Raw genomic sequence first — 26010 nt, forward strand, 5'->3', positions numbered from 1 at the left:
TAAAAATGTTATAATATCTTTCAGTTATTCATTTCAAACAAAAAGTTGGCTCAAATGGTTTTGTGTGAACGACGTACAGAGTTTGGTCAAAAATGGAGCAAGTCATTACTTGGGTCAATGTGACCAAATTCCCCCCAAAATTGGGTTGTAGTTTTTAGAGTTCACTCTAAACACAGTTGGGTCAACACAATAGGTCAAAAAGAGACCCAACTGCTTGGTTTATTGAAATCAAAATGTTAAAAAATAAGTCCCAAAAAATTGGGCTGTTTTGTAAAAAGCAATTGAAAAATGTGTTTTTGCTTTTTGGTTGTCAAAACGATATTGGCTTTTGAATCCCAAGCTGGTCCCGACGTGATTGCGCACCCACCTGTATTTCCCTCGGCCCGTCAGCACCATCATGACGCGCTTCCAGTTGGTACAGGCCACCTTGGGGACGTAGCAGTAGATGAGCTCGTGGTCCTCGTCCACCACCAGGTGTTTGAGGTCTCCGGGTGTGAGGACCCGCCGCTTGCGGCTGGACGCGCTGTAGACCCGACACGCCTCCGCTACCTGGTCCCGTCTGGTCTGGTGGAGGATGGCCGCTCCCGACAGCTCGGGCTGGTCAATCAAAGAGAAAAGATCAGTGGCAACGTCTTCAAAATGCAGTCGCACCTTCACTCAATAGTCGAATTCTTTCCATAGCCACAAATCGGAACTCGCATCATTCGTATCTGAAAGCAACTTTCCCACTAGAATGGAATGAGCCACCGGTGGGAGGGGCCAAAGCAAATGACTGATTTTGAGTGTTGACTATGCAACAATCATTCCATGTGTTCCAGCGAGGCTACGGAGAAGAAGAACAAATTTTCTTCCTGGTGATTATTTACCCTCGGGGTTCTCCTGGAGGAATTTCAATGGATTGTAACAGCGCCTGCATATTTCCTATTGGCAACAAACGCCGCCTTTCAATGCGGCCACCGCGGCCGGCCCGCAGCTGCTTCCACCCAAGACCTGAAATAACTGCAAGCCGGGGACCACCGTCGGCCGGCCGGCACATGAACAGCGTGCTTGTATGGCGCGCTTGTGAGCCAGCCATTCATTTCCAGCATTATCGCAAACCAAGCTTTTCCATCTTAAATTCCGATGACAGCATGTGAGTGAGCGTCTTGTGGTCAGTTCCGCAAAATGACAAACTCTGAAAATCCAACCTTTTTTGGGCAATGTATGAGAAACGTGATCATGTTCATGAACTAGAATGACTATTTTCATGTTAGATATTAGCTAGCACAATATCAATCCAATTAGCAATGACATTGTAACCCAGCTTGCATGAAAGCCTATGAATGTTTTTGCATTCATTAGAGCCTTGTCCTATGTTAATTCAATTAGCAAGCTGTAATAATCGTTTGCATCATGTTTGCTAATTAATGAGTCAGATACAAAACACAGATTGGGTACATCTTGTGTACACACGTGTCCTTGCTCCCTTTGGAAAAAAAAAAAAAGTCTTCAGAAGCTCTGCCGCATGTTTCTTGGGCCCTGACGTCTTGTCCAAATCCCACAAAATCTGATTTAAACAGCTCCATTTTTTTTTTCTCACCTGCCATATCACATCAAACGAGCCCGTTAAAAGCTCTTTGCCGGGTGTGCGGGCTGATAGATTCCCAACATCTCGTTTTTCTCCCTCTTCACACCGCTGCAGTGTATCAAAAGAGTGCAGATGAAAATCTCCCTTTTTTTTCTGCCTTCTTGCAGACACACGAAGCTATAATTCACACAAAAGGAGCAGCGGGTGCGGGCCCTCAATCCCGGAAGGAGGGCAGACAGTGTAATTAACGGGGGGTGAGGGGGGGGGGGGTGATCTCCCTGACGGCAGGATAGTGCAAGTATTATCTCTCCTCTTGTGCGAGTGTGACGGGTCGATTGAGTGGCAGAGAAAAGCCTTGATGGAGGCCGCTGACCTTCGGTCGCGTCAAGTCGTTCTCACGAGGGAGCGCCAAAATAATTAGGGAGCAATTTGCTTGCACGCCAGCTCGCTAATTCAGCAACAACTGGCCAATGTCGTAAAACAATACAGCGATGGGAGGCAGTTAGCAGCATCCCATAATAGCATTTAATCTCCTATTGCTCCCGGAGGAGCCTCAAACCTGCGGCGATCAAACTCTTGTACGCGATTGATTTAGATGCCGTGACGGCATTTGTTCTCTCCGGAATAAATGAATACTAATTGTGCGCGTGACTCTTAACATCATTACACTTAATAAAATACGCTTATTTCTTGACATTGTGTTTGGGCTGATTTGAGATAGGAGTGATTTGAGTTAAGAGTGGGGGTCACAAAACTAATTCAACCTGTATGTCAATCAGGAATCCAGGTCCAGAAAGAAGAAAAAAAAGACCACCTTGACATTGTGTTTGAGCTGATTTGAGATAGGAGTGATTTGAGTTAAGAGTGGGGTCACAAAACAAATTCACCCTGTATGTCAATCAAGAATCCAGGTCCAGAAAGAAGAAAAAAAAGACCACCTTGACATTGTGTTTGAGCTGATTTGAGATAGGAGTGATTTGAGTTAAGAGTGGGGTCACAAAACAAATTCACCCTGTATGTCAATCAGGAATCCAGGTCTAGAAAAAAAAAAGACCACCTTGACATTGTGTTTGAGCTGATTTGAGATAGGAGTGATTTGAGTTAAGAGTGGGGTCACAAAACAAATTCACCCTGTATGTCAATCAGGAATCCAGGTCTAGAAAAAAAAAAAAAGACCACCTTGATATTGTGTTTGAGCTGATTTGAGATAGGAGTGATTTGAGTTAAGAGTGGGGTCACAAAACAAATTCAACCTGTATGTCAATCAGGAATCCAGGTCCAGAAAAGAAAAAAAAGACCACCTTGACATTGTGTTTGAGCTGATTTGAGATAGGAGTGATTTGAGTTAAGAGTGGGGTCACAAAACAAATTCAACCTGTATGTCAATCAGGAATCCAGGTCCAGAAAAAAAAAGACCACCTTGACATTGTGTTTGAGCTGATTTGAGATAGGAGTGATTTGAGTTAAGAGTGGGGCCACAAAACAAATTCAACCTTTATGTCAATCAGGAATCCAGGTCCAGAAAAAAAAGACCACCTTGACATTGTGTTTGAGCTGATTTGAGATAGGAGTGATTTGAGTTAAGAGTGGGGTCACAAAACTAATTCAACCTGTATGTCAATCAGGAATCCAGGTCTAGGAAAAAAAAAAAAGACCACCTTGTCATTGTGTTTGAGCTGATTTGAGATAGGAGTGATTTGAGTTAAGAGTGGGGTCACAAAACTAATTCAACCTGTATGTCAATCAGGAATCCAGGTCCAGAAAAAAAAAAGACCACCTTGACATTGTGTTTGAGCTGATTTGAGATAGGAGTGATTTGAGTTAAGAGTGGGGTCACAAAACAAATTCAACCTGTATGTCAATCAGGAATCCAGGTCCAGAAAAAAAAAGACCACCTTGACATTGTGTTTGAGCTGATTTGAGATAGGAGTAATTTGAGTTAAGAGTGGGGTCACAAAACTAATTCAACCTGTATGTCAATCAGGAATCCAGGTCTAGAAAAAAAAAAGACCACCTTGATATTGTGTTTGAGCTGATTTGAGATAGGAGTGATTTGAGTTAAGAGTGGGGTCACAAAACAAATTCAACCTGTATGTCAATCAGGAATCCAGGTCCAGAAAAGAAAAAAAAGACCACCTTGACATTTGTGTTTGAGCTGATTTGAGATAGGAGTGATTTGAGTTAAGAGTGGGGTCACAAAACAAATTCAACCTGTATGTCAATCAGGAATCCAGGTCCAGAAAAAAAAGACCACCTTGACATTGTGTTTGAGCTGATTTGAGATAGGAGTGATTTGAGTTAAGAGTGGGGTCACAAAACAAATTCACCCTGGATGTCAATCAGGAATCCAGGTCCAGCAAAAAAAAAAAAAAAAAAAAAGACCCTGAAACAGTTTGGCTTTAGCCACAGGTGCTTCTTTTTTTTTTTTTCTCGCTTGATTGGTTTTGACTTTCTGGACTTGGATTCTCCAACCCTGATGTCAATGCACAACTGTATTGTTCATATCAACAATGTTTTCTTCTGTTATTGAGTGTCCCTTTTTTTATAGTAAGTTGAGTGTGTTTAATATATAAGGTCTATATCATGGATTATGGATGGGTCTGGAGGAGACAGCATACCCCGCAATAAAGTTCACCGTAGATTTATTCTGCGCTTATCAGCATCGTATATCCCAAAATCCAAACTGAGACTGAAGAGATGGCGGCTCCATATGTCCCATTTTTTAATTTCCTCACTACAGCCCATTTTTTTTGCCCCTGAGCGCTGTTATGAATGTAAAATAAGCATGGAACGCTTGCGTCGCGATAACTTGTAAAAAAAAAAGTCTTACATCTGCAGAATATGCGGAAGATGGCGGTAAGGCTGGAAATGAAAAGCTTGAACAGGACCAACATGAGAAGATTTGGATCTTTCAGGAGGACGCACGTTTCAGCAGCATGCAGCTAACATCAAAAGATGCTTTTGAATGTGTGGGGGTTTGCATCAAGGAAATGAGAAATAAAGGAAAGAAGGGCGCACTTTAAAGCCACAGTATGTAATATTTGGCACCATCTAGTGGTGAACTAAATTCATTCAATTTAGAAACCCATTTATGATTTCAATATGTAATTTTTTTATTTTTTTTAATCACAGCAGCGTACATTAAAAAAAAAAAATGCTACACTTCAACCTGATGGCTGCTTTGGTCGGCAGTCGTGAAATGTAAAGCCAAGCATATATTCACATTTTCCTCCTCACTAAACTGTCTCAATTAACCAAGTGCATCTTTATTTTGGAGTGTATCCAATTTCATTTGCCTGGAATTGCAGATGCGCGCGGCTCCCGTCATTATTTCCCCCAGAGACTTTTCTCTCTCGTGTTTCTATAAAGCACGTTGTGACTTAAACAGACCAAAAATAGCTGATAAATTCATCTATGGCTAAATGTGTGCTTATCATGTTTTGTTGTAGATTTTCCATTTTCTTATCAGGTTCTTAACTCATTCACTGCCATTGACGGCTATAGACGTCAAAATTTAACATTTTTTCTATTTTTGTTAAGAGTATGAAAACCTATATTTTTTATTGTACATTTAGTACAGATATAAAATTTGGGGTTAATTGTGAGTTAACTAGTGAAGTCATGCGATTAATTACGATTAAAAAAATGAATTGCCCGACGCCCCGAATTTTTCATAATCTTTATCGCGTCAGGCGATTAAAATTTTTAATTAATCCAGCATTTTATATCTGTATTTCCAAAAAAATATATCAAATTCTAGGTTTTCATACTCTTAACAAAAGAAATAGTTCAAATGATTTTTTTGACGTCTATAGCCGTCAACGGCAGTGAATGAGTTAATATTGGACGTTTCTGAATTTTGATCCGAGTCTTGGTGCCTTGCCAAATGAGATACAATACCGGGTACATGTACCCAAAGTATGTACTCTATAGAATCTTTGTGTTTGGGCTACTCTAAATATATAAATAAATAAATATATAAATAAATATATATATACATATATATATATATATATATTACATAAGAGGTCTACAGTGAATGGGCATATTTGTATGGCTTGCCTCCCTGCTGCATTCCTGCAACACGGCTAAACAAACACACGCGGACATGCGGCATCAGGGATGTTTGCATTCTCGCAGCTGGATTAAAGAAACCGATGCAAAATGCGAGAAACGTCAACTACGATGATCATCAACTCAAACTCTTGTAAACGGACATTTAGCCTCTAACGCAGTGAGAGGACTTCGAATTTAGCTTCATTTCCTGATCGCTCGTGTGAGTCAAAAGTGCAGTTAGGTAAGATGAGGGATCCCGGCGGCCGCTCCACCTTTTGCTTCAAACGTGCTTCAGGTTCAAATGCCACCACAAGGACATAAATACATTTGGTCCGACCACGTCAACTTTATGTCGCAGGAAAAAGATGAAAGTTTTGTGTCGACATCTGTGGATGCGGGCGCGGGGGAGTTTGTATGCGCCGCATAAGACGAGAAAATGGAGGATGTAATTACAGCAGGAGTATCAAAGTGTTGCTTGTCTTTGGAGCGAGGCTCGGTTACCTCTCGGGAGGAATTAAAGACTTCCTTGGCATTCGCTGCGCCGCTTTTTGTCACGTGCTCGCTTGAAGATGACCTGAGAGGACTTTAAAGCTTTTCATTTCCTGCTATTCATGACTGCCGGTTTCTGTCACATCAATGGAAATAAAGGCGTCGAGTCATAATGTCTTGGTTTGGCCTCGCTTGGGTCACCTCAGCTGTTAGCTGCATGGATTAGAAGGTCCATCTTTGTCTTTTTTTGGGGGGGTCAAATGAAACAGAACCAGGCTTGTAATTCCAACTTGAATGTAGAAACTGACGTCAGAATGTGGATCGCCGACGCCAAATTAAAGGGGACATTTCTAAGTATTGCAAACGCATGCTCACTCACTGAAAGCAAATTCTCGGTATAAATTGGGTGTTAACAGCTTTTGTTTTGTTATATATAGTAGACCAGTATACTATATATATATATACATTTGCACATTATTTTCTCCGACCTACGTTGTCATCTCCCAATCGCCCGGCTCGGTAATAACGGCGTCTGCCGCTGATTACTGATTCCCATTGCGAAAAAAAGAAGTGGGCTCACTTGGGGACAAATAACACGACGCCGAACATCATATCTGATAACCTTTGTGGCCACTTGCTCTGAGCATCTAAACTAATTATGATTTTAATTATGATCAACGAAACGCGTTCCCTTGGGGATCATTTAGCCTTATTGTAACGCAAAAACGGAATAATGTCCTTATAGCCGCGATATAATGTTGTAATAACTTCACATTCAAATGATCAGCTTCGAGATGACATTCTTATAGTAAGGATAATGGGGTCTCTAATTTTCAACTCGGGACCACCTACTGCATTTATAATTGCGGTGGACCGATATTAAACAATTGTAAAAAGTACAATCAACTAAACAATGAATTATTATATTATTAAAATAACTTTTTGGGGGGTTTATTTCACCTTTGAATTACGTGGCCTGTCTTTAAAAAAAATAAAAATGTAAGATAAAAAATAAAAAGAGAGAGAGCAATGATGATGACCTATCTATCTTTAAAAAAATAAAAATGTAAAATAAAAAGAGAGAGAGCGCAATGATGACGACCTATCTATCTTTAAAAAAAAATAAAAATGTAAAATAAAAATAAAAAAGAGAGAGAGCAATGATGACGACCTATCTTTAAAAAAAGTAAAATATAAAAGAGAGAGAGCAATGATGACGACCTATCTATCTTTAAAAAAATGTAAAATAAAAATAAAAAAGAGAGAGAGCAATGATGATGACGTATCTATCTTTAAAAAAATAAAAATGTAAAATAAAAATAAAAAAGAGAGAGAACAATGATGACGACCTATCTATCTTTAAAAAAAATAAAAATGTAAAATTAAAAAGAGAGAGAGCAATGATGACGACCTATCTATCTTTAAAAAAAAAAAGTAAATAAAAAAAAAGAGAGAGCAATGATGATGACCTATCTATCTTTAAAAAAATAAAAATGTAAAATAAAAAAAGAGCGAGAGCAATGATGACGAATCGGTAAAATTACCGAATGAACAATACTGAGCTCGCTCAAAAGAAAAAAGAAAACAATATTATTATTTTTTATTTTTTTAAACGCCCAACCGGCCCAACGGCTGGAAACTTGTATACCATCCTAAATTGTACAACGTGATTTCCCCAGGTCCGCCTCTACAGTACATCAAATCTTTATCTTCCCCTCAACTTGAGGAGAAATGTTCTCCCTCTGGCATCCTCCCAGTCAAAGTGATTCTCACAAAGATGTATGAGCACACGCACACACACACCGATATACCCCTTTCCCGACCTCAAGTGGCCGGCTCAAGTTTGCTCTGGGTGCATCCAAATCCCCCCCCCCCCCCCCTGTGCACACACACAACCATATCAATGGGACTTCACATGAGCAAGGACGTGTGGAAAAACACCCCATGCTAAAAAAAAAAAACGAATCCCAAGTGAGCGCCCCCCTGCGCACCTCGTCACAAAAAGACACTGGGTGCATTTTGATGGATGACCAGCGGAGAAGAAAAAAAAAAAAGGACAAGAGAAAAAGTCCACTCCAGACTAAGATGGCTATTGTGGAGGGGGCGGCGTTATTGGCAAAGGACAGCGTCACGTGACAATGAAGCAGACGGTGACAAGCCAAGAAAGAAGGATCCAATCCATCAGTGTGATAACATCACCTTGGGATGTTTGCCCATCAGACACCGCACCGAACAACTGAGAGATCTACAGCGGAAGCTCCAAAGTCGGACATGAGCGATGACTTGCCCGAGCCGCAAAAATGACTCGTAGAAATTCATTCAAACTGTCACTTTCATGAAGCATTTTTCCACTCTACGAGCAATGCTTTCAATTATGTGTGAAAATAACGCAATCGCTATTACATAAGATCATAATAAAAACATAGTTCAAATAATTGTACCACTCCCACACACCCATTTGACTCATTCACTGCCATTGACGGCTATAGACGTCAAAAATTCATTTGAACTATTTCTATTAGCTTAACATTTTCCCCACTTTTGTTAACAAGAGCACGAAAACCTAGATTTTTTTTATTGTATATTTGAACAGATATAAAATTTGTGATTAATCGTGAGTTAACTAGTGAAGTCATGCGATTAATTATAAAAAAAATTTTTAATTATTGCCTGCTGCCCAAAATTTTTAATAATCTTGTCATTTTTTTCTACTTTTGTTAAGAAGAGTATAAAAACCTAGATTTTTGGAACAGATATAAAATTTGTGATTAATTGTGAGTTAATTAGGGAAGTCATGCGATTAATTACGATTAAAATTTGTCATCGCCTGATGCCCCGAATTTTTAATAATAAATAAATGATAAAGTCACGTCAGGCGATTAAAAATTTAAATTGTAATTAATCGCATGACTTCAATAGTTACCTCACAATTAATCACAAATTTTATATCTGCTCTAAATATACAATAAAAATAATTCTAGGTTTTCATACTCTTGTTAACAAAAGTGAAAAAAAATGTTAAACTAATTGAAATAGTTCAAATGAATTTTTGACGTCTATTGCCGTCAATGGCAGTGAATGAGTTAAACTCATTCAAATATATTTTTTTAATACATTGTAAATATATTAGAACACATAAAAGTGCAAGCATAAAATAACACATATATTGTAGAAGTGAGGCCGAATAGTGAGTTTGTGTGCATGTGAGCTGTGGTCGACAGCAGCTCCTGCATGAGTGTCTTTTACTGCTTTCTTAGCACTACTTAGCTCATTTCCCAGCATTCGATAACAGCTGAAAAGGACATTGTCGACTGGGTCTCCTTTACCACGAGGGAGGGAATTGCATATTTCCACAAGTGGCAAATACACATGTTCCACAAAAAAAAAAAAAAAAAGAAGCGAGGTAGAAGAAAAGTAAGATGACTTGTGGTTCCTTTTTCCACATGAAGAAATTTGAATGAAACCATGAAAAAGGAACAAGAACGAAAAAAGAAAAAAAAAGAAGAACTTTTCTGGTCATATTCATGCTAGTCATTAATTGGAACTAAAGACAATTGTTTGTATTGCTACTAAGCAGCACACTAAGTTTGGTATCACCAAAAAAATCAAAAGAAAAGGCAAGGTTGACACAATGTCAGGGGATTTGCTTATCAAGTGGGAATCGAACACAATCATCAAGAGGGGACAAAAACTCTACCGTCCGAGTCACTCCCTTATACAGTCAATTTGCTGATTTATTTGCGAACCTAACCTTCATTATCTACTGGGAAAAAAACAACAACCTTATTTATTGTTTATGGACTCAGGCCAAAGTCAAGTAATAAATAAAATACTGCTTTGTGTTCAGGAACTATGTTGAGGTAAAGTGCAGTCAGACCACAGGTGTCATGATTTTCGCTCTTTGCGGCTGGTTCGAGTTTATAGCTATCTTGATCAAAATGTTCGTTTAACTCCAATTTAAGTTGAATAAGGCCATCATTGGCCCTTTGGAGACACCACGACCGCTTTTCTCATCTGTGTGAGTTGTCTGTCTCCGCTGTGGTTGGCAGCGGATAATTGCATCCATCTAAAAATGCTACTCTAGAACCCTCAACCTGCATGGGGGGGGCCTTGTTGGGTCACACCTCTGCCAGATGGCGAGGACAAAACGGGAGCCGAAGGTCACGGCGGACAGACAAATACGAGAACGACGAGGTGAGAGCAGATGCGTTCCTACCTGGGAGGGGTTGTAGAGTTCCTGAAGGGCGTTGCGCGAGCCTTTCCCGCAGCAGCCTTCCGCCACAAAAGGGTTCCTGCGCATGACTGCAAAACATAAGGGGGACACCAAATAAGAAACAAGGACTTTTCAAGTCAAAACTTCAGAAAACTCTTAAGGAGTTTCCTTCTTTGACAATTCAGCCTGTGAAAAGCAGGTTTGACTTATTAACTCATTCACTGCCATTGACGGCTATAGACGTCAAAAATTAATTTGAACTATTTCTATTAGTTTAACATTTCCCCCACTTTTGTTAACAAGAGTACGAAAACCTAGATTTTTTTTTATTGTATTACAACCGATATAAAATGTGTGATTAATCGTGAGTTAACTAGTGAAGTTATCCAATTAATTACGATTAAAAAATGGTAATCGCCTGACACCCCAATTTTTTTATAAACTTTTCTTAAAAAATAAATTAAAAAAAGATTATTAAAAATTGGGAAAATTAGCAAAAAAATGTATTGTACATTTAGAACACTATTAATCATGAGTTAATTATTGAAGTCATGCGATTAATTACAATTAAAAATTAGGAGCGTCAGGCAAATAAAATAATAATTAATTGCATGACTTAACTCCCGATTAATCACACATTTTCTATCTGTTCTAAATGTACAATCATTTTTTTCTAGGTTTTCATACTCTTGTTAACAAAAGTTGGAAAAAAATGTTAAACTAATAGAAATAGTTCAAATGAATTTATGACGTCTATAGCCGTTAATGGCAGTGAATGAGTTAAAAGTAAAACGCATGGTGTAAAATAAACCACAAGTTGCTATTTTGGTAGAAAGCAGACAATTTAAAAACGACCTGGGTCATTTCCCGTTATCTTTAAAAAATTTATTTAAAAAAAAGCACCTTGGCAACACATTTGGACATATTGGATCAAGCGTATAGTTTTCTGACTGCTCCAGAACAAAGTTTGAGAAGAGGGAAAACGAACAATTTAAACAACAAGAACAAAAAGAAAAACAACTCAAACACAAGGCTCGACTTTTTGCATCAGCATGCAAGAGAACTGAGCTTGTATGTCAAGCACAAAGCCACGGTTCATTTGACTGGATCTCATCTCAGCTCTTTGACACAACCTGATATGGAAGCGCTTGCTACTCATACAAACCCTCTCCTATTACTCTCGGTGGAAAAACACCGCTGGGTGACGCAGGCAGAAGGAAAGAAAATAATCCACTAATGAGAATCCAAATATGATTTTTTGTTTTTTTCTCTCTCACAGGCCTCATGTTCATGGATGAGCATATGTTGCTCCCATCAAGACACCTGCATAATAAACGATTCACATTTGCGGATGGATTTCCATTCAGCACATCTCTGTTGGTTAGGTTAACCTCACTTTCTTCTTTTTTTTTTTTTAGCATTTGCATCGGAGGCTTCAACTTGAAACTTTTTCCTTTGGTTTGTGGGCGGATGAAGGAAAAGCCGCTCATGGGGAACGCACAAAGTCCTCGCAGTCCACTTGATTATAGGGTTGAACTAAATATCAGGACGTTTATGACTCCATTTTATTACGATGGCAACAAATGTCATTAAAATCCATCGCAATGCTTCTACGTTACACCAGGCTGACATGTAAACAAGGGCACGCAAATAATGGGAACAAATAATGTCATGCTCGGAACTGTAACCGATTTGAAATGCTGGCTCGCGTCAAAAAGCAATTAAAGCAAGTAGGACATGATTTCAATTCATATGCGCATCTGCTGTGTAAGGCACTCGGAATCTATATTTGCTCACTCCAACTGTCAATTTACAAATCTGTTGACCGCAAACATGCAAATCCGTCTTTGCCTTCCAGCCAGTGCCCACGTCGTCTGTGAAAGTCCACATTTTTGCTTTTATGCTGTGCTATTTTTATCCTGCAGTGAATCAATCGATACAGCCTCGGAAATCTGGAAGAATAGAATGGAGACTCCGACTCCATTGGTTCAAACCCCGGGGAGTGGACTGAATTGCCTCGAACGTGCGACCCAACAAAAACCACGGGGTGGCACATGCAGCGATGCTTTTGCGCATGCACAACACATGCACACATGTCCATACTGGCATGCAAAATGACCAGTGAAGATACAAGCTTAAGCGTCTAAAGTGTTTTTATGGAATATTGGAATCATCAGGATATACAAAAAAAAGTAACTCAGGCTGCATTGATCCAAAATATCTAATGTTGTCAACGTTGTTATTTTTAACCAATATGTCCGTCAAAACTCATTCCTGGTTGGGTTTGTATCCCTGTGAATGTCACTGGGGACTAAGAAGAGAGGAGGGGAGAAGGAGGGAGGGGGGGGGGGTTGTGGGGCGCTCATCTTGGTAATCCCTTTGTTCTCAAAGCATGCATAGCGACCTCGCTTACACACAAAATCGCACATGCATGCACACGCTGGCAAACAAACAACTTAAATATGTCCACAAGGCTTAGCATAAATACATGATGGTGCCTTCAAGTACACGACCGCTCGCCCACATACCGCACACAACGGCAGAAGAAAGAGTGGCGCTGCTTAACCTGCAACCATAGAAACCGGATGGTTTGCCCCGCCGTGCTTTTAATTGCTTTCATCTGGTCATCACAAATAATTACGCGTTTTCTAAACAACCCTAAAGCTTTGCTTTCATAAAGCCGGTTTAGCCTTAATGCTGAAAGTCAATGCATAGATTGGCTAACTAAAAGTGTCTGTCACACAGTATTAGCCCTACAAAAAAGGTGGTTTTTTTTTCACCTTTAACTCATTCATCCCCAGCCATTTTCACCCCATTCGCTCCCGGCTGTTTTACTGGGTTTTGACTGATTTTGCAAGGCCCACAGAATATTGTGTTCTATTGCTATAAAAAAAAAACATGGAACCTACCAAAAGAAAGATTAGAGTCTCTTTTTTTAATCAGGAAAAAAAAAAAGTATATCGAAATCTGTTTCCGTTTCATCATTATTCACAAACCTGTTTAAAACACTGGGGAGAAGAGCTTTTTTGCAACATGGCCCTGGTTGAGCGCTTATACTCTGCTGCCACCTGCTGGCCGTTTTTTGTACCATTCCTTTAAACGACCTCTTCAGGTCAGAGGCTGCATCAAAGCCTCCTGTATGCTCTACAATAAAAACAACAACATTAAAAAATTATAATTTTTTGGGGACCCTGGCAATATTTAAAATAGAACATTTTTATACATTTTTTGGAAGCAAATGAGTTAAGCAAGAGGTAGTTGAAAATGAAAAAAAGGATCTAGTAACACATAGACAAACTCAAGGCACCACTGTGTATAAACCTTGTTAACAGTCAACTTTTGCTTGCTTTTTGGCATTCCAACTTTAAAGAATCTCTCCAACTGTGCCACTCTTCATCCTCCACCCTCCTCCTCCTTTTGTCCGTCTGGCATGATGCTGAATCTGGCAACCCACTGCTACACCATGAAGACTGGAAGCCGCACAGACATACCCCCCCCCCAAAAAAAAAATCCACAACAGAGCCAGCTTTGATGCCCCATCACATGACTCCCCATCGCACAGCTTTTCCTGCCATCACACCACTGAGGTTGCTCTAAAACATTTCCTCCTTTCAATTTATTAGTGCTTTAAAAAAAAAAAAAAAAAAGCTGGGTTGCTTCCAGCTCCACTTTGTCATCCAATTTCAAGCTCAAGTCAGTGTCCTAGTAAAACTTAATGCTGCATCCCACAACACTGCTCTTCCGTCGAGGGGCATGGCACCTTACCAAGGTTAGCGGTGGGCAGACGTCACCATAAAACTTACTGCACGTGTGTCTTGGCTTTAAGGGGAAAAGGACAAAGCAGCGACATCCCATCGTAAGGGCCATTAAAACAACACTTGTAATCTTAGATATATTAATTCGTTCACTGCCATTGACAGCTATAAACATCAAAAATTCATTTTAACTAACAATTTTGAGAATATAAAAACCTAGATTTTTGGGGGGTTACAAATTTTAATCACCTGATGCCCCTATTTTTTTAATAATCTTTTCTTTTTAATTTTTTGTATTTTTTAATAAAAAAAATGAAAAAAATATTAAAAATTAGGGGCAATTTTTAAACGTAATAAATTAAATTAAAATAATAATAATATAATAATAATATAATAAAAAATTAAATTTAATAACGTTTTTTTTTGGGAAAAAAATTGTAACAAATTTGGGACGTCGGGCGATTACAATTTTTTTTTTCTAGTTAACTCACGATTAATCACAAATTTTATATCATTTTTCTAATACAAAAAAACAACAACCTCGGTTTGGGAAAAAATGTAAAACTAATCGAAATAGTTCAAATGAATTTTTGACGTCTATAGCCGTCAATGGCAGTGAATGAGTTAAGATTTGTTTTCATACATTTGGTTAATTAACATTTTTGTACGGAGCTGGCTGAGGAAAATAATGAAAGGCTAAGCAAATATGTTTTTTGCTTGTAGTATTGCGCTACATGCTTCATTGAAACAAATATCAAGCTTTCCCCTAGCATTTTATTAGCCCGTATTATACAAAGAAATCAATATAATTCCAAAGTGAGGGCCCCCGGATTGGGATTCTGCGTACAGAAAAAAAACTGACCATTTCATCGCTCCAAATTTCTACCATGAGGTTAACAAAAATAAATAAATAAACGTCAATCATTAAGTCAAACTACGTTCATTAACTAGTGTATTGACTCAGGGCAATCGGCTCTTATGCTGGGTAGTACTTAGCTCTGTGGAAAAGGAAAAAAAAAAAAAAACATGCTCATTCAGGGCTCGGTAATCACGCACATCTGCCGGCATTTATCAGCCGAGGATTATGGGCCTCTGGAGGGAGATTAATTTGTGAAGTAATCTTACCTACACAGTGGGACAGGGCGGAGAGCCACTTTGCACTGTGCCACATGAACATGTCATGATTGGGACGAAACACTGGCAGCCGCCAGAAGAAGAAGTAGCGATTGGGGGTGTTGGCGCCACTTCAATGAACAAAGCCAGCCGTCGGAATCTGAAGAAGTCATCTTTGTGTTTGTGTGTAAAAACCAATCAAGTCCCCAGTGAAGTTTGGCAGCATGTGTCTGTTCCTGGGCTGAGTCTAATCCCCTTAATGATGATTACCACCGCAGCGATAATAGATGAGCAATCTCGGCTTTAGCGCTCCTCACCTGTGCTTTGCGTACACAGCCAGAAGGGGGGAAAAAAATTTAACCGCGTGATCAGATACTGCTGCGCACTTTTAGATCAAATCTGACAAAGTTGTCCACTAGAACATGTAAACATAAGAAAAGGCCATCAACGTTACCAGTACATCTTGTGGCACAAGTAGTTGACTGGACTTAAGTGGATGTTTCAGGCCAGTTAAGCACATCACATCTGCCATCTGAGGCGAGCGGAGATCAAGTGGAATGTGCGAGCAGGGAGGAAAGTTCAGTCAGTCAAACAGCCTCTGTCGAGCGCCGCCGCAGGCTTTCATTCATTTCACATGAGAAGGGACTCCATTATTGAAAAGTGCACTGATCCTGTAGCACACTTGTGCTAATACGTACACTATGCCGAGATAGAGATGCGGAGAAGCTGGGCTGCATCCTGAGTTTTCATTCATTTCAAGGGGACACGTGATCACATTTTCAATTGCTCAGTTCAGTGAGACAATGTTAATGTTTTTATTCGAAGCTTATTGTAAGGACTATTTGGTATGATTACACAAGGGGTTGGTTATTTTTTGCGTCTCAACAAACATGTTGAACTCATTTACTGCCATAAATTCATAAAAGCAGGCAATTAAAATTATGAATTGTAATTAATCGTGTGATTTCACTAGTTAAGTCACGATTAATCACAAATTTTATATCTGTTCAAATGTACAATAAAAAAAATCTTAAGTTTTCATACTCATGTTAACAAAAGTGGGAAAAAATGTTAAACTAATAGAAATAGTTCAAATAAATTTTTGACGTTTATAGCCGTCAATGGCAGTGAATGAATAAAAAAAAAATACAAGATTATTAAAAATTTGGGGCGACAGGCAATTAATTTTTTTAATTGTAATTAATCGCATGACTTCACTAGTTAACTCACGATTAATCCCAAATTTTATATCTGTTCAAATGTACAATAAAAAAATCTAGGTTTTCATACTCGTTAACAAAAGTGGGAAAAATGTTAAACTAATAGAAATAGTTCCAATGAATTTTGGAGGTTTATAGCTGTCAATGGCAGTGAATGAATAAAAAAAAAAGACAAGATTATTAACAATTTTGGGCGGCAGGCAATTCAATTTTTTTCATTGTAATTAATCGCATGACTTTAACTAGTTAACTCAGGATTAATTACAAATTTTATATCTGTTCTAGATGTACAAATGTACAATAAAAAAATCTAGGTTTTCATACTCTTGTTAACAAAAGTGGGAAAAATGTTAAACTAATAGAAATAGTTCAGATGAATTTTTGACGTTTATAGCCGTCAATGGCAGTCAATGAGTTAATGAGTACATTAAGATAATAAAGAAAATCTTGTTTAACAATATTTTGTAATGAAAAAGATTCATGAGAAAAATATTCATTCTAGCGTGTTGAGACATCTGTTTGTATTTAATTTAACGTTGTCGGAGGATCTTAAACAGATATGACTCCTCCCTCCTTTCTGACCACCTCTACAATTAGGAACACCCGTACCATTACTAGTAGGTAGAACCTGGGCCTAAACCATCAGTACAACCTGGAGTGAGTCAGCACATCCAACATCTGTTCTTTTCATTTTCTACGCTTTTCAAAATCTCCGTCTCGTCTCGAACGTGACATCAGCGCCAAGTTTTCCCAGGACTCCAAAGACATGGCTGCCCACTCACAGCCTGACTCATTGAATTGCAGCCAATAGTCAGCACCGCAGGACGGCAGATGTTTGGAAAACGTGTACACATAGTAGACGCGATGACGAGCATACAATAGAACCTCCGTCTTTTGACACTTGTGGAGAAGTCTGGCTTTACTAACATCACACTGACGTCACTGTGCTACCATGCGGTTGCAAACCAATATTAGCAGTACAATGAAACGGCTCTTGTATGTCAATTTCTTGACACACATATACAGACAAAAAAACACAATCTGTTTTGTGATACTATCACAAAAAAAAGTCACTCAAAGTTAGGGATGTCGTGTTTTAGGTTGAACGTAAAATGCACTCTATCCTCTGCAGGTGAACTTCATTTAAACTTGTCAAGGAAGCTAGATGAATGAAGCTAAACGAATAAAAGCACACGTCCATGACAAGTTCCAACAATGTTGATTTCTGTCTTCCTGTGACACTTCCAGTCTTTCTTGATTTCCAGCACATCAGGTTCCAAACCAAAAGTAAGAACTCATTTGAATGATATTACACTCAGCAACACATTAGAATAGTGGTTCGCACGTCTGTCTCACAGTCCTGACATCGAATTTCGAATCTGCGCTGGAGGTTGCATGGTCTGCTTGTGTTGCCATGACAGGTTAATTGGAGACTAAAGTGTCCGTAGGTGTGAATGTGAGTATGAATGACTGTTTGTCTATGTGTGCTCTGCTTTTGACTGGCAACCAGTGTTTTTTTTTTTGTTTTTTTTTAAAGAGAGTTCAGTATTGTTCATTTGGTAATCTTACTGATTCTCTCTTTTTTCTTCTTCTCTTTTTCTTTTTTTTGTAGGTGCGATGTGCATATGGGGGGGTGGGTGGGTAGGGGGGGCATGTGTGCGTGCGTGTGAGTGTGTACTCATTAATTCACCTAAAACCTATTAAAAATCCCATACCGTTGACCTAAACCGAATACTTCAGAATCCAACTAGAGTTGTGAGGTTGTCAGGAGACCCGAGGAAGGATCAAAGAAAAGAAAGATGAGGACATGTGGGAGCTGGCTGTGCTAAAAGGATTCTTTACCGGGGTGCAATTCCAAAGTGCATTAGCCCAACAAGCCCAAAACATTAGCATTATTCTTAAAATTGAACTAATGAAAATCGGACTTCTCATTTGGAAGGCTTTCAGGGCAATGTGGATTTTATATATATTTTTTATTTTATTTTTTTCTCTTTTTTGTATGTGCGTGAATATGTGCATGTGAGTGTGTACCCATGAATTCACATACAACCTATTAAAAATCCCATACAGTTCACCTAAACCGAATACTTCACAATCCAGCTAGAGTCGTGAGGTTGTCAGGAGACCCGAGGAAGGATCAAAGAAAAGAAAGGAAAGTGAAATCGAGCACCGACCAGACATCACCTACTACCCGCCGGGTTTCCAACCAGAATCTTTCACATCTAAATTCCAACAAATTAGGTGTTAGCTGGGATAGGCTCCACTTATGGATGGATAGGTGGACATAGATGTCCCCTCATGGGACATGGCAAAATTATTTTTGAAAAGTTTTTAAGGGAAAAATTGTTGTCGTAGATGTGGTTTTAGAGACCGAATGTTGATTTTTGATGGATTGCAGGAAGTTCGCCTTCCGAACGCTTACGTCCCGCCACTCTTCCACTCGCACAAATATGTCTTTGTGGCTAACAGAGGAGCGGTTCGAAAGGCGGTCAAGCGTGAGTCCATTCAGTCAGAAGGTGCTCAAGCGTGGAAGAGTCCCGGTCACATGAGACGCGCCGGCTGGACGGCTGGCTGCAGGGAAGGGAAGCAGACGGCGGAGAAGAACAAAAAAAATAATAATTCGGTAGCGTGATGCAGACGCTGCAGGGGTTCAAGAGAGCCAAGGATGCGTACAGCAGAGGTAGTGCCCCATTGAACCCGCTTCCCAGTCATAAATACACATTCCATGTCTCAGTGCTTCGACGTTAAGAAGCCGGGAGCAAGCCAAAAATTAAGAACCGGTATCTCATCCCTGTGGCTTGACTGCGAGCCGACAAGTCAAACCGTCGCAGGAGAAGGACGGCGGAGCGGGTGTGAGGAGTGCAGTAACACTTAATTCAACTCAAAGGAAAATCATCTGAGTTCTCCTCGGTCCTCTGCGTCGGCACTCGGGGGGTCCTTATGCATAAAACATCTAAAGCGGGATAAAAACGCTCTCAGTTGCAGAGTGATTGTGAGTAATTCATGAGTTCTAAGGCCAGAGATTCCTTTAAGGAAGGAGTCTCTATATTGAGTGGGGATGAGGACATGTGGGAGCTGGCTGTGCTAAAAGGATTCTTTACCGGGGTGCAGATCCAAAGTGTATTAGCCCAACAAGCCCAAAACATTAGCATCATTCTTAAAATTGAACTGATGAAAATCGGACTTCTCATTTGGAAGGCTTTCAGGGCAATGTGGATTTTATATATTTTTTCTTCTTTTTCCTCTTTTTTTGTATGTACGTGAGTATGTGCATGTGCGTGCGTGTATACTCATTAATTCACCTAAAACCTATTAAATATCCTATACCGATCACCTAAACCGAATACTACGTGGGCAGTAGGTAATGTCTGGTCGGTGCTGGATTTCACTTTCCTTTCTTTTCTTTGATCCTTCCTCGGGTCTCCTGAAAATCTCACGACTCGAGCTGGATTCGGAAGTATTCGGTTTAGGTGAACGGTATGGGATTTTTTAATAGGTTTTAGGTGAATTAATGAGTACACACACGCACACATGCACACACACGTACACACACACATGCACATACAAAATAATAAATAAATAAAATAAAAAGAGAGCAATGATGATGACATGTCGAATCGGTAAAATAACCGAATGAACAATACTGAGCTCTCAAAAAATAAAAAATAAATAAACCGAATACTTCAGAATCCAGCTAGAGTCGTGAGGCTGTCAGGAGACCCGAGGAAGGATCAAAGAAAAGAAAGGAAAGTTTGAAATCCAGCACCGACCAGACATCACCTACTACCCGCCTATTACCAACCAGAATCTTTCACCAACCCCAGAAACATCTAAATTCCAACAAATTAGGGAGACCTCAAGAGACCAAAGGAAAGACTGAGGAAAGGAAGGAAGGATAGATGAAGCAAGGTGAGATCCACAGACATCAGCCTCCACCGATTCAACAACCAGAGGAAGAAGCAGATTTTAGATTTAAAACCGAAGAGTTTCTGACAGTTCTCCCTCTCCAGTAGTTCTTTAGCCATTTGAGAGGGTGTGGTTTCCATTTTTTTAATTGGCAGGGTACTCGAGGCAGGTTTTAAATGTTCCCGCCTACTAGCACACCTGATTCATATAATCAGCTCAACAGCATATCTGATAACGATCCTGATCTTTAGTATCAGGTGTGTCGGTAGGCGGAAACATCTCAAACCTGCGGACCTCGAGGACCGGGATTGGTGAACCCTGACCTCCGCGGTGCAAATGACTGCCCTATAAATTCTGCCTAGAAACAAGTGGCCACACAAATGCAAACGTGCGACATGCGTCATGACCATGAAAATAAAACAGGAAAAACTACCGGCCTACTTTTTCAGTTTTGTTCAGCCGTGAAGTTTTGTAACTAATCCATCGCTTTTCCTGAGTGATTTATAACATTGCCGCTGGTGCTAGACTTAAAAAAAGATACCAGCAAAGCCAATAATCCTGAAAGAGAATACTAGATTTCTTGGTGTCTCATCAACCAAAGTGGTTGGTGCCCTACCAATTTGTTACGCTACGCCTCTGATCGCTTTGTTGGAATAACAACCTCCCGCACACAAAGGAGAAATATCTCTAAAGATGATTACATTCCATTAACTCGATTGATTGATTGATTGAAACTTCACACTTGACGACTTGGGGGGTGGATTTTAATTACAATGCAAAAAATTGAATTGCCTGTCACCCCAAATTTTTAATAATCTTGTCTTTTTTTTTTTTATTCATTCACTGCCATTGACGGCTATAAACGTCAAAAATTCATTTGAACTATTTCTATTAGTTTAACATTTTTTCCACTTGTTAACAAGAGTATGAAAACCTAGATTTTTTTTTATTATACATCTAGAACAGATATAAAATTTGTGATTAAACTAGTTAAAGTCATGCGATTAATTACAATGAAAAAAATTGAATTGCCTGTCGCCCCAAATTTTTATTAATCTTGTCTTTTTTTTCAATTCATTCACTGCCATTGACGGCTATAAATGTCAAAAATTCATTTGAACTATTTCTATCAGTTTAACCTTTGTTTCCACTGTTGTTAACAAGAGTATGAAAACCTAGATTTTTTTTTATTGTACATTTAGAACAGATAGAAAATGTGTGATTAATCGTGAGTTAACTCGTAAATTCATGCAATTAATTACGATTTTAATCGCCCGCCTCTCCTAATTTTTAATTGTAATTAATCACATGACTTCAATAGTTAACTCTCGATTAATCACAAATTTTATATCTGTTCTAAATGTACAATAAAAAAAAATCTAGCTTTTCATACTCTTGTTAACAAAAGTGGAAAAATGTTTAAACTAATAGAAATAGTTCAAATGAATGTTTGACGGCAATAGCCGTCAATGGCGGTGAATGAGTTAAATATTAAATGCCTCTTAAAGATGCACAAGTTCATTAGCATCGACTTACACGTTCAATATTGTGAACAAAGGATCTCACTTATATTCAAAGCTGTATGAAATGATGAAAATCCGCAGACGTGGTGGTCACGCAGTGTTGCTGCATTAATGTTAGCCATGACTGAACCATCTCTGTTAATTGCCCGCTATAATTACTCGTATTGTTGTATTTATAAAAATAGCAGCAACAGCTTCATTTAGCTGACAAAATCATCATATGTGTCTCACGTGTCTCACAATGTGCGCCTCTGCGGACTGACCTTTGAGCCCCAATCGGGTTTTTATTTTTGCTAATTAGACACTGTGATTGGAGGATAATTAAAAAAGCATGAAGCTTAATACCCAGACTGGTGCCGACTCCCGCTCATAATCACGGCTACATTTTCCAACACAAAGCTCAGTAATAACCCAAATGGTTTGCAATAATTTAACGAGACGATCCCCCCCGCACTACAATCAAATTCCCCATTCCTCCTACACAGCAACACAGTTTTAGCGACTACACAAGCAGACTCTTTTCTCAGGAGAGATAAACAACCTTACTATCAGACTTAATGATGTACTTACATGAGAAATCCAGATTTTTTTTTTTCCAAGACATTTTTGTTTACTTGTGATTATCTTAACGACTCTTGTGAATAGAATATGCCCAACCTCCCCAAACAGCATTATAAAAAAGAAAAAAAGAAAAAAAAGTTTGTTTCTCACTTATACGTTTTAGGAATGCTTTCTAAAAAAAACAGAGCTGATGATTGGACACTGTACAAAATGTTGGAGGCCATATATATGCAAAAACCCTCATTAAATTACCCTTGTTAAATTTCTGTCATTCAGCATCTCTCTATCACCAAATGGTTTATGTGCAGGAGTTGAGTAAACACTGATTTTATAGCGCGTCCTGCGGCGATGTGAATGGTCTCATCCAGACCTCCCGTGGTGCTCTTGGGCCTCTGAACGCAGTCGAAAGTGTCTACTATGCAGGAGAAACTACAGTACAATAGGAGAGTCAGCAGGTTTGAATTTGCATCGCAAAAGCCTGAATGTCTCATACGAGGTTTGTCAGCAATGTTTGAGGACTGCCGTGGCAAAAGGTACACAGTACAGTATTTCAAACTACAAACTAGTTTTCCCTTCGGTGTTTGATGGCAAGTTGAGTTTGAGGCTCTGACGTAATTCCACACCAAACTCAAGGTCCTTTCCAAGGCACGGGCACACAAAATGGCCGATCCCCAAACTATTACCTTTCCATCTGATAGTTAATTTTTTTTTTTTAAATAATGTATACATCAAGCATTTTGGAGCGGATGTCGTTTCAAATCATTGTTGTCCGTTCAAACGACACGCGTCACGTGTGTTCCCGCGCTCTCGTTTCAGTTGCCGTCATCTCCTCGTCCCTGTGCTTCATCTACGTCAGTCGGTGCGTTGGCTACACTGAGCCTTTCAAGAGGAGCGAGTGAGTGACCCAGTGAGTGGAGTGGAGTGGAAAGCCCGAGTCAGCAGAATAAAGGCAGGGTGTAAAATATCTGATGACATTCTGACAAAGTAAGAGTGTGTGTGAGTGTGTGTGAGTGTGCACGTGCGCATGTGTGTGCGAGTGAGTCAGAGCCGTGCAAGGCTACAAAACCAGCAGTATTTCAGACAGTCTCTCACACTTGGCATGTCACCTGAGGACTGTACCTACAATCCACTCTTTAAAAAAAATATATATATATATAAAGATAAGTATGTTTATTTTAAGGAAACTGAAATGATTGGACTATTTTTAACTCATTTGACAATATTGTGTTCTATTGCTATGAAAACATCGAACCTAGCAAAAGAAACATTAAAGTCTCTTTTTTCATAAGAAAAAAAAAGCATATTTCTATCTGTTTCCGTTTTTCAGGAATCAGCTAAGTTTCATCATTATTCACAAATCTATTTAGAATTGCGAGTAATTGAGGGGTTTTTCAACATGGCCCTGGTTGACATATTTTGCTCTGCTGCCACCTGCTGGCCGTTCGTGTAATAACTACAATTTCTTCACCCGTTCTTTGCAGTTCTGCATGCTCTAACATAAAAAAAAATTTCAAAAAAAAAAAAAAAAGGTACAAAAACGTATAAATACGTCTTTGGGACACTTAAAACATTTAAAATAGTACGTTTTTATACATTTTTGGGAACAAATGAGTTTAAGTCTAAAAATGTAATACGGTACAATCTAAGAAACAATTGTGCCTAATCATGTTTACGAGAATTTATTTTATTTTAATAAACAATATGACAAACAAGATTTGCACCTATGATGAGATGTTGAACGATACAGGTGGCGTTCCATGCCAAATCAGCCCAAAAAGAAAAAGTGAAAATTCGAACCAAGCAGATTTTCATTTGATTGAAACCTGCTGTGCTTCTTGACAGCGATGGCGCGACACTAAATTTAGAAATTTTAGGTCACATGATTGAGCGCACTATAATTGGCTGGGCTTCGGCTATATTCCATCCCATTATGGCACACAATGTCGCAATTGCCCCTTTCTAGATGCACCCGTCTACGAAAATACCAACAGAAAGAAAACCCCACCCATGCACACAATTAGACTGCACTTGCACCATATACAGTATATCTAGACCCTTCTATTCCTCTCTCTGGAAAAAAAAGTGATCTTTCTAGAGTTTTTCTGACATTTCAGAATACTTTTTTAAAAATTGTAATAACTGCGTAATGTTTACGAGATGGCTTTTTAACACACACTTGTTTTCTATCGCTTGTATCCCACCATTCTTTGGGGTGTGGCCCGTGCATGTGATAAAAGGGTCTTTGACAGGAGGAGGAGGAGTTCAGACAAACCTCATGAGGCGCAGCTGGCCTCAGGGACTACATTTAGAGGTGGAGAGGGAAAAAAAGCGAAAGGGCTTTGCAATCCAGCAGCAAAAAAAAAAAAAACATGGTGGTGAAAGGGTAGAAAAGATTGATTTAGATTAACCACAAAGGCAGAGTCCACAGAGACCCAGCAGAGAATATAATAAAGACAGAGTATTTTTTTTACCAACACAGTCAAATGGAGGGAGCTTTAAGATGTGTCCCTGTGGATCAGTACAGCGGGCTTTGACTTACTGTGCTACTGATTTAACCCATCAATCTTTTATATTAGTGGAAACGGCCACTTTTCACACTTTTTGTCCATCTAAAAAAAAATCAGCATGAGAAAAAAAAACCAAGGTAAACAATACCCTTCAATTGAAACATTATCCTCAGCATCGCCTTTAACTCATTCGCTGCCATTGACGGCTATAGACGTCAAAAATTCATTTGAACTATTCATATTAGTTTAACATTTTTTTCCCACATTTGTTAACAAAAGTATGAAAACCTAGGAAAAAAAATATTGTACATTTAGAATAGATATAAAATGTGTGATTAATCGTGAGTTAACTAGTTAAGTCATGCGATTAATTGCAATAAAAAAATTAATTGCCTGTCGCCCCAAATTTTTAATAATCTTGTTTTTTTTTTTAATTCATTCACTGCCATTGACGGCTATAAACATCAAAAATTAATTTGAACTATTTATATTAGTTTAACATTTTTTCCCACTTTTGTTAACAAGAGTATGAAAACCTAGATTTTTTTATTGTACATTTGAACAGATATAAAATTTGTGATAAATCGTGAGTTAACTAGTGAAGTCATGCGATTAATTATAAAAAAAAAAAATTATTGCCTGTCGCCCCAAATTTTTAATAATCTTGTCTTTTTTTTTTATTCATTCACTGCCATTGACGGCTATAAACGTTTTTGTTTTGTTTTTTATAAAAAAATGTAATCGCCTGACACCCCAAATTTTTAATAATATTTTCTTTAAAAAAAAAAAAAGATTTTCATACTCTTGTTAACAAAAGTGGAAAAAAATGTTAAACTAATAGAAATAGTTCAAATGAATTTTTGACGTTTATAGGCGTCAATGGCAGTGAATGAGATAATAATACTTCATTATTTGTGTAGATTAAATGGGAGGGTTTGGAGTGGGGGGGGGGGGGGGGTATCAATACTTCCACCAAGAAGATAGCTGTGGACATACCAGTATGTCAATGCAGTGGGTACGCGAAGGAATGCCATTGATTTTACAGAAACACACACTCAGCCGTAAAAAGAAAAAGCGTTCTTCAAATGGAGAAGAAGTCC

General features: G+C 38.8%; 1 protein-coding gene across 2 annotated transcripts in view; it reads right to left on the reverse strand.

Moving 5' to 3' along the window:
* Positions 1-26010, reverse strand: part of chst11 (carbohydrate (chondroitin 4) sulfotransferase 11) — a 62157-nt gene that overhangs the window by 5226 nt on the left and 30921 nt on the right. For both annotated transcript variants that reach the window (XM_077544468.1, XM_077544467.1), the window contains exons 2-3: positions 10329-10414; positions 368-597 (exon numbers count right to left, since the gene is read on the reverse strand). In XM_077544468.1, the coding sequence (XP_077400594.1) occupies positions 368-597; positions 10329-10414 (316 nt within the window). The remainder of the gene's footprint in view (positions 1-367; positions 598-10328; positions 10415-26010) is intronic.

Source organism: Vanacampus margaritifer, chromosome 15, assembly GCF_051991255.1.
Source record: "Vanacampus margaritifer isolate UIUO_Vmar chromosome 15, RoL_Vmar_1.0, whole genome shotgun sequence".
In the NCBI taxonomy this organism is placed as follows: Eukaryota; Metazoa; Chordata; class Actinopteri; order Syngnathiformes; family Syngnathidae; genus Vanacampus; species Vanacampus margaritifer.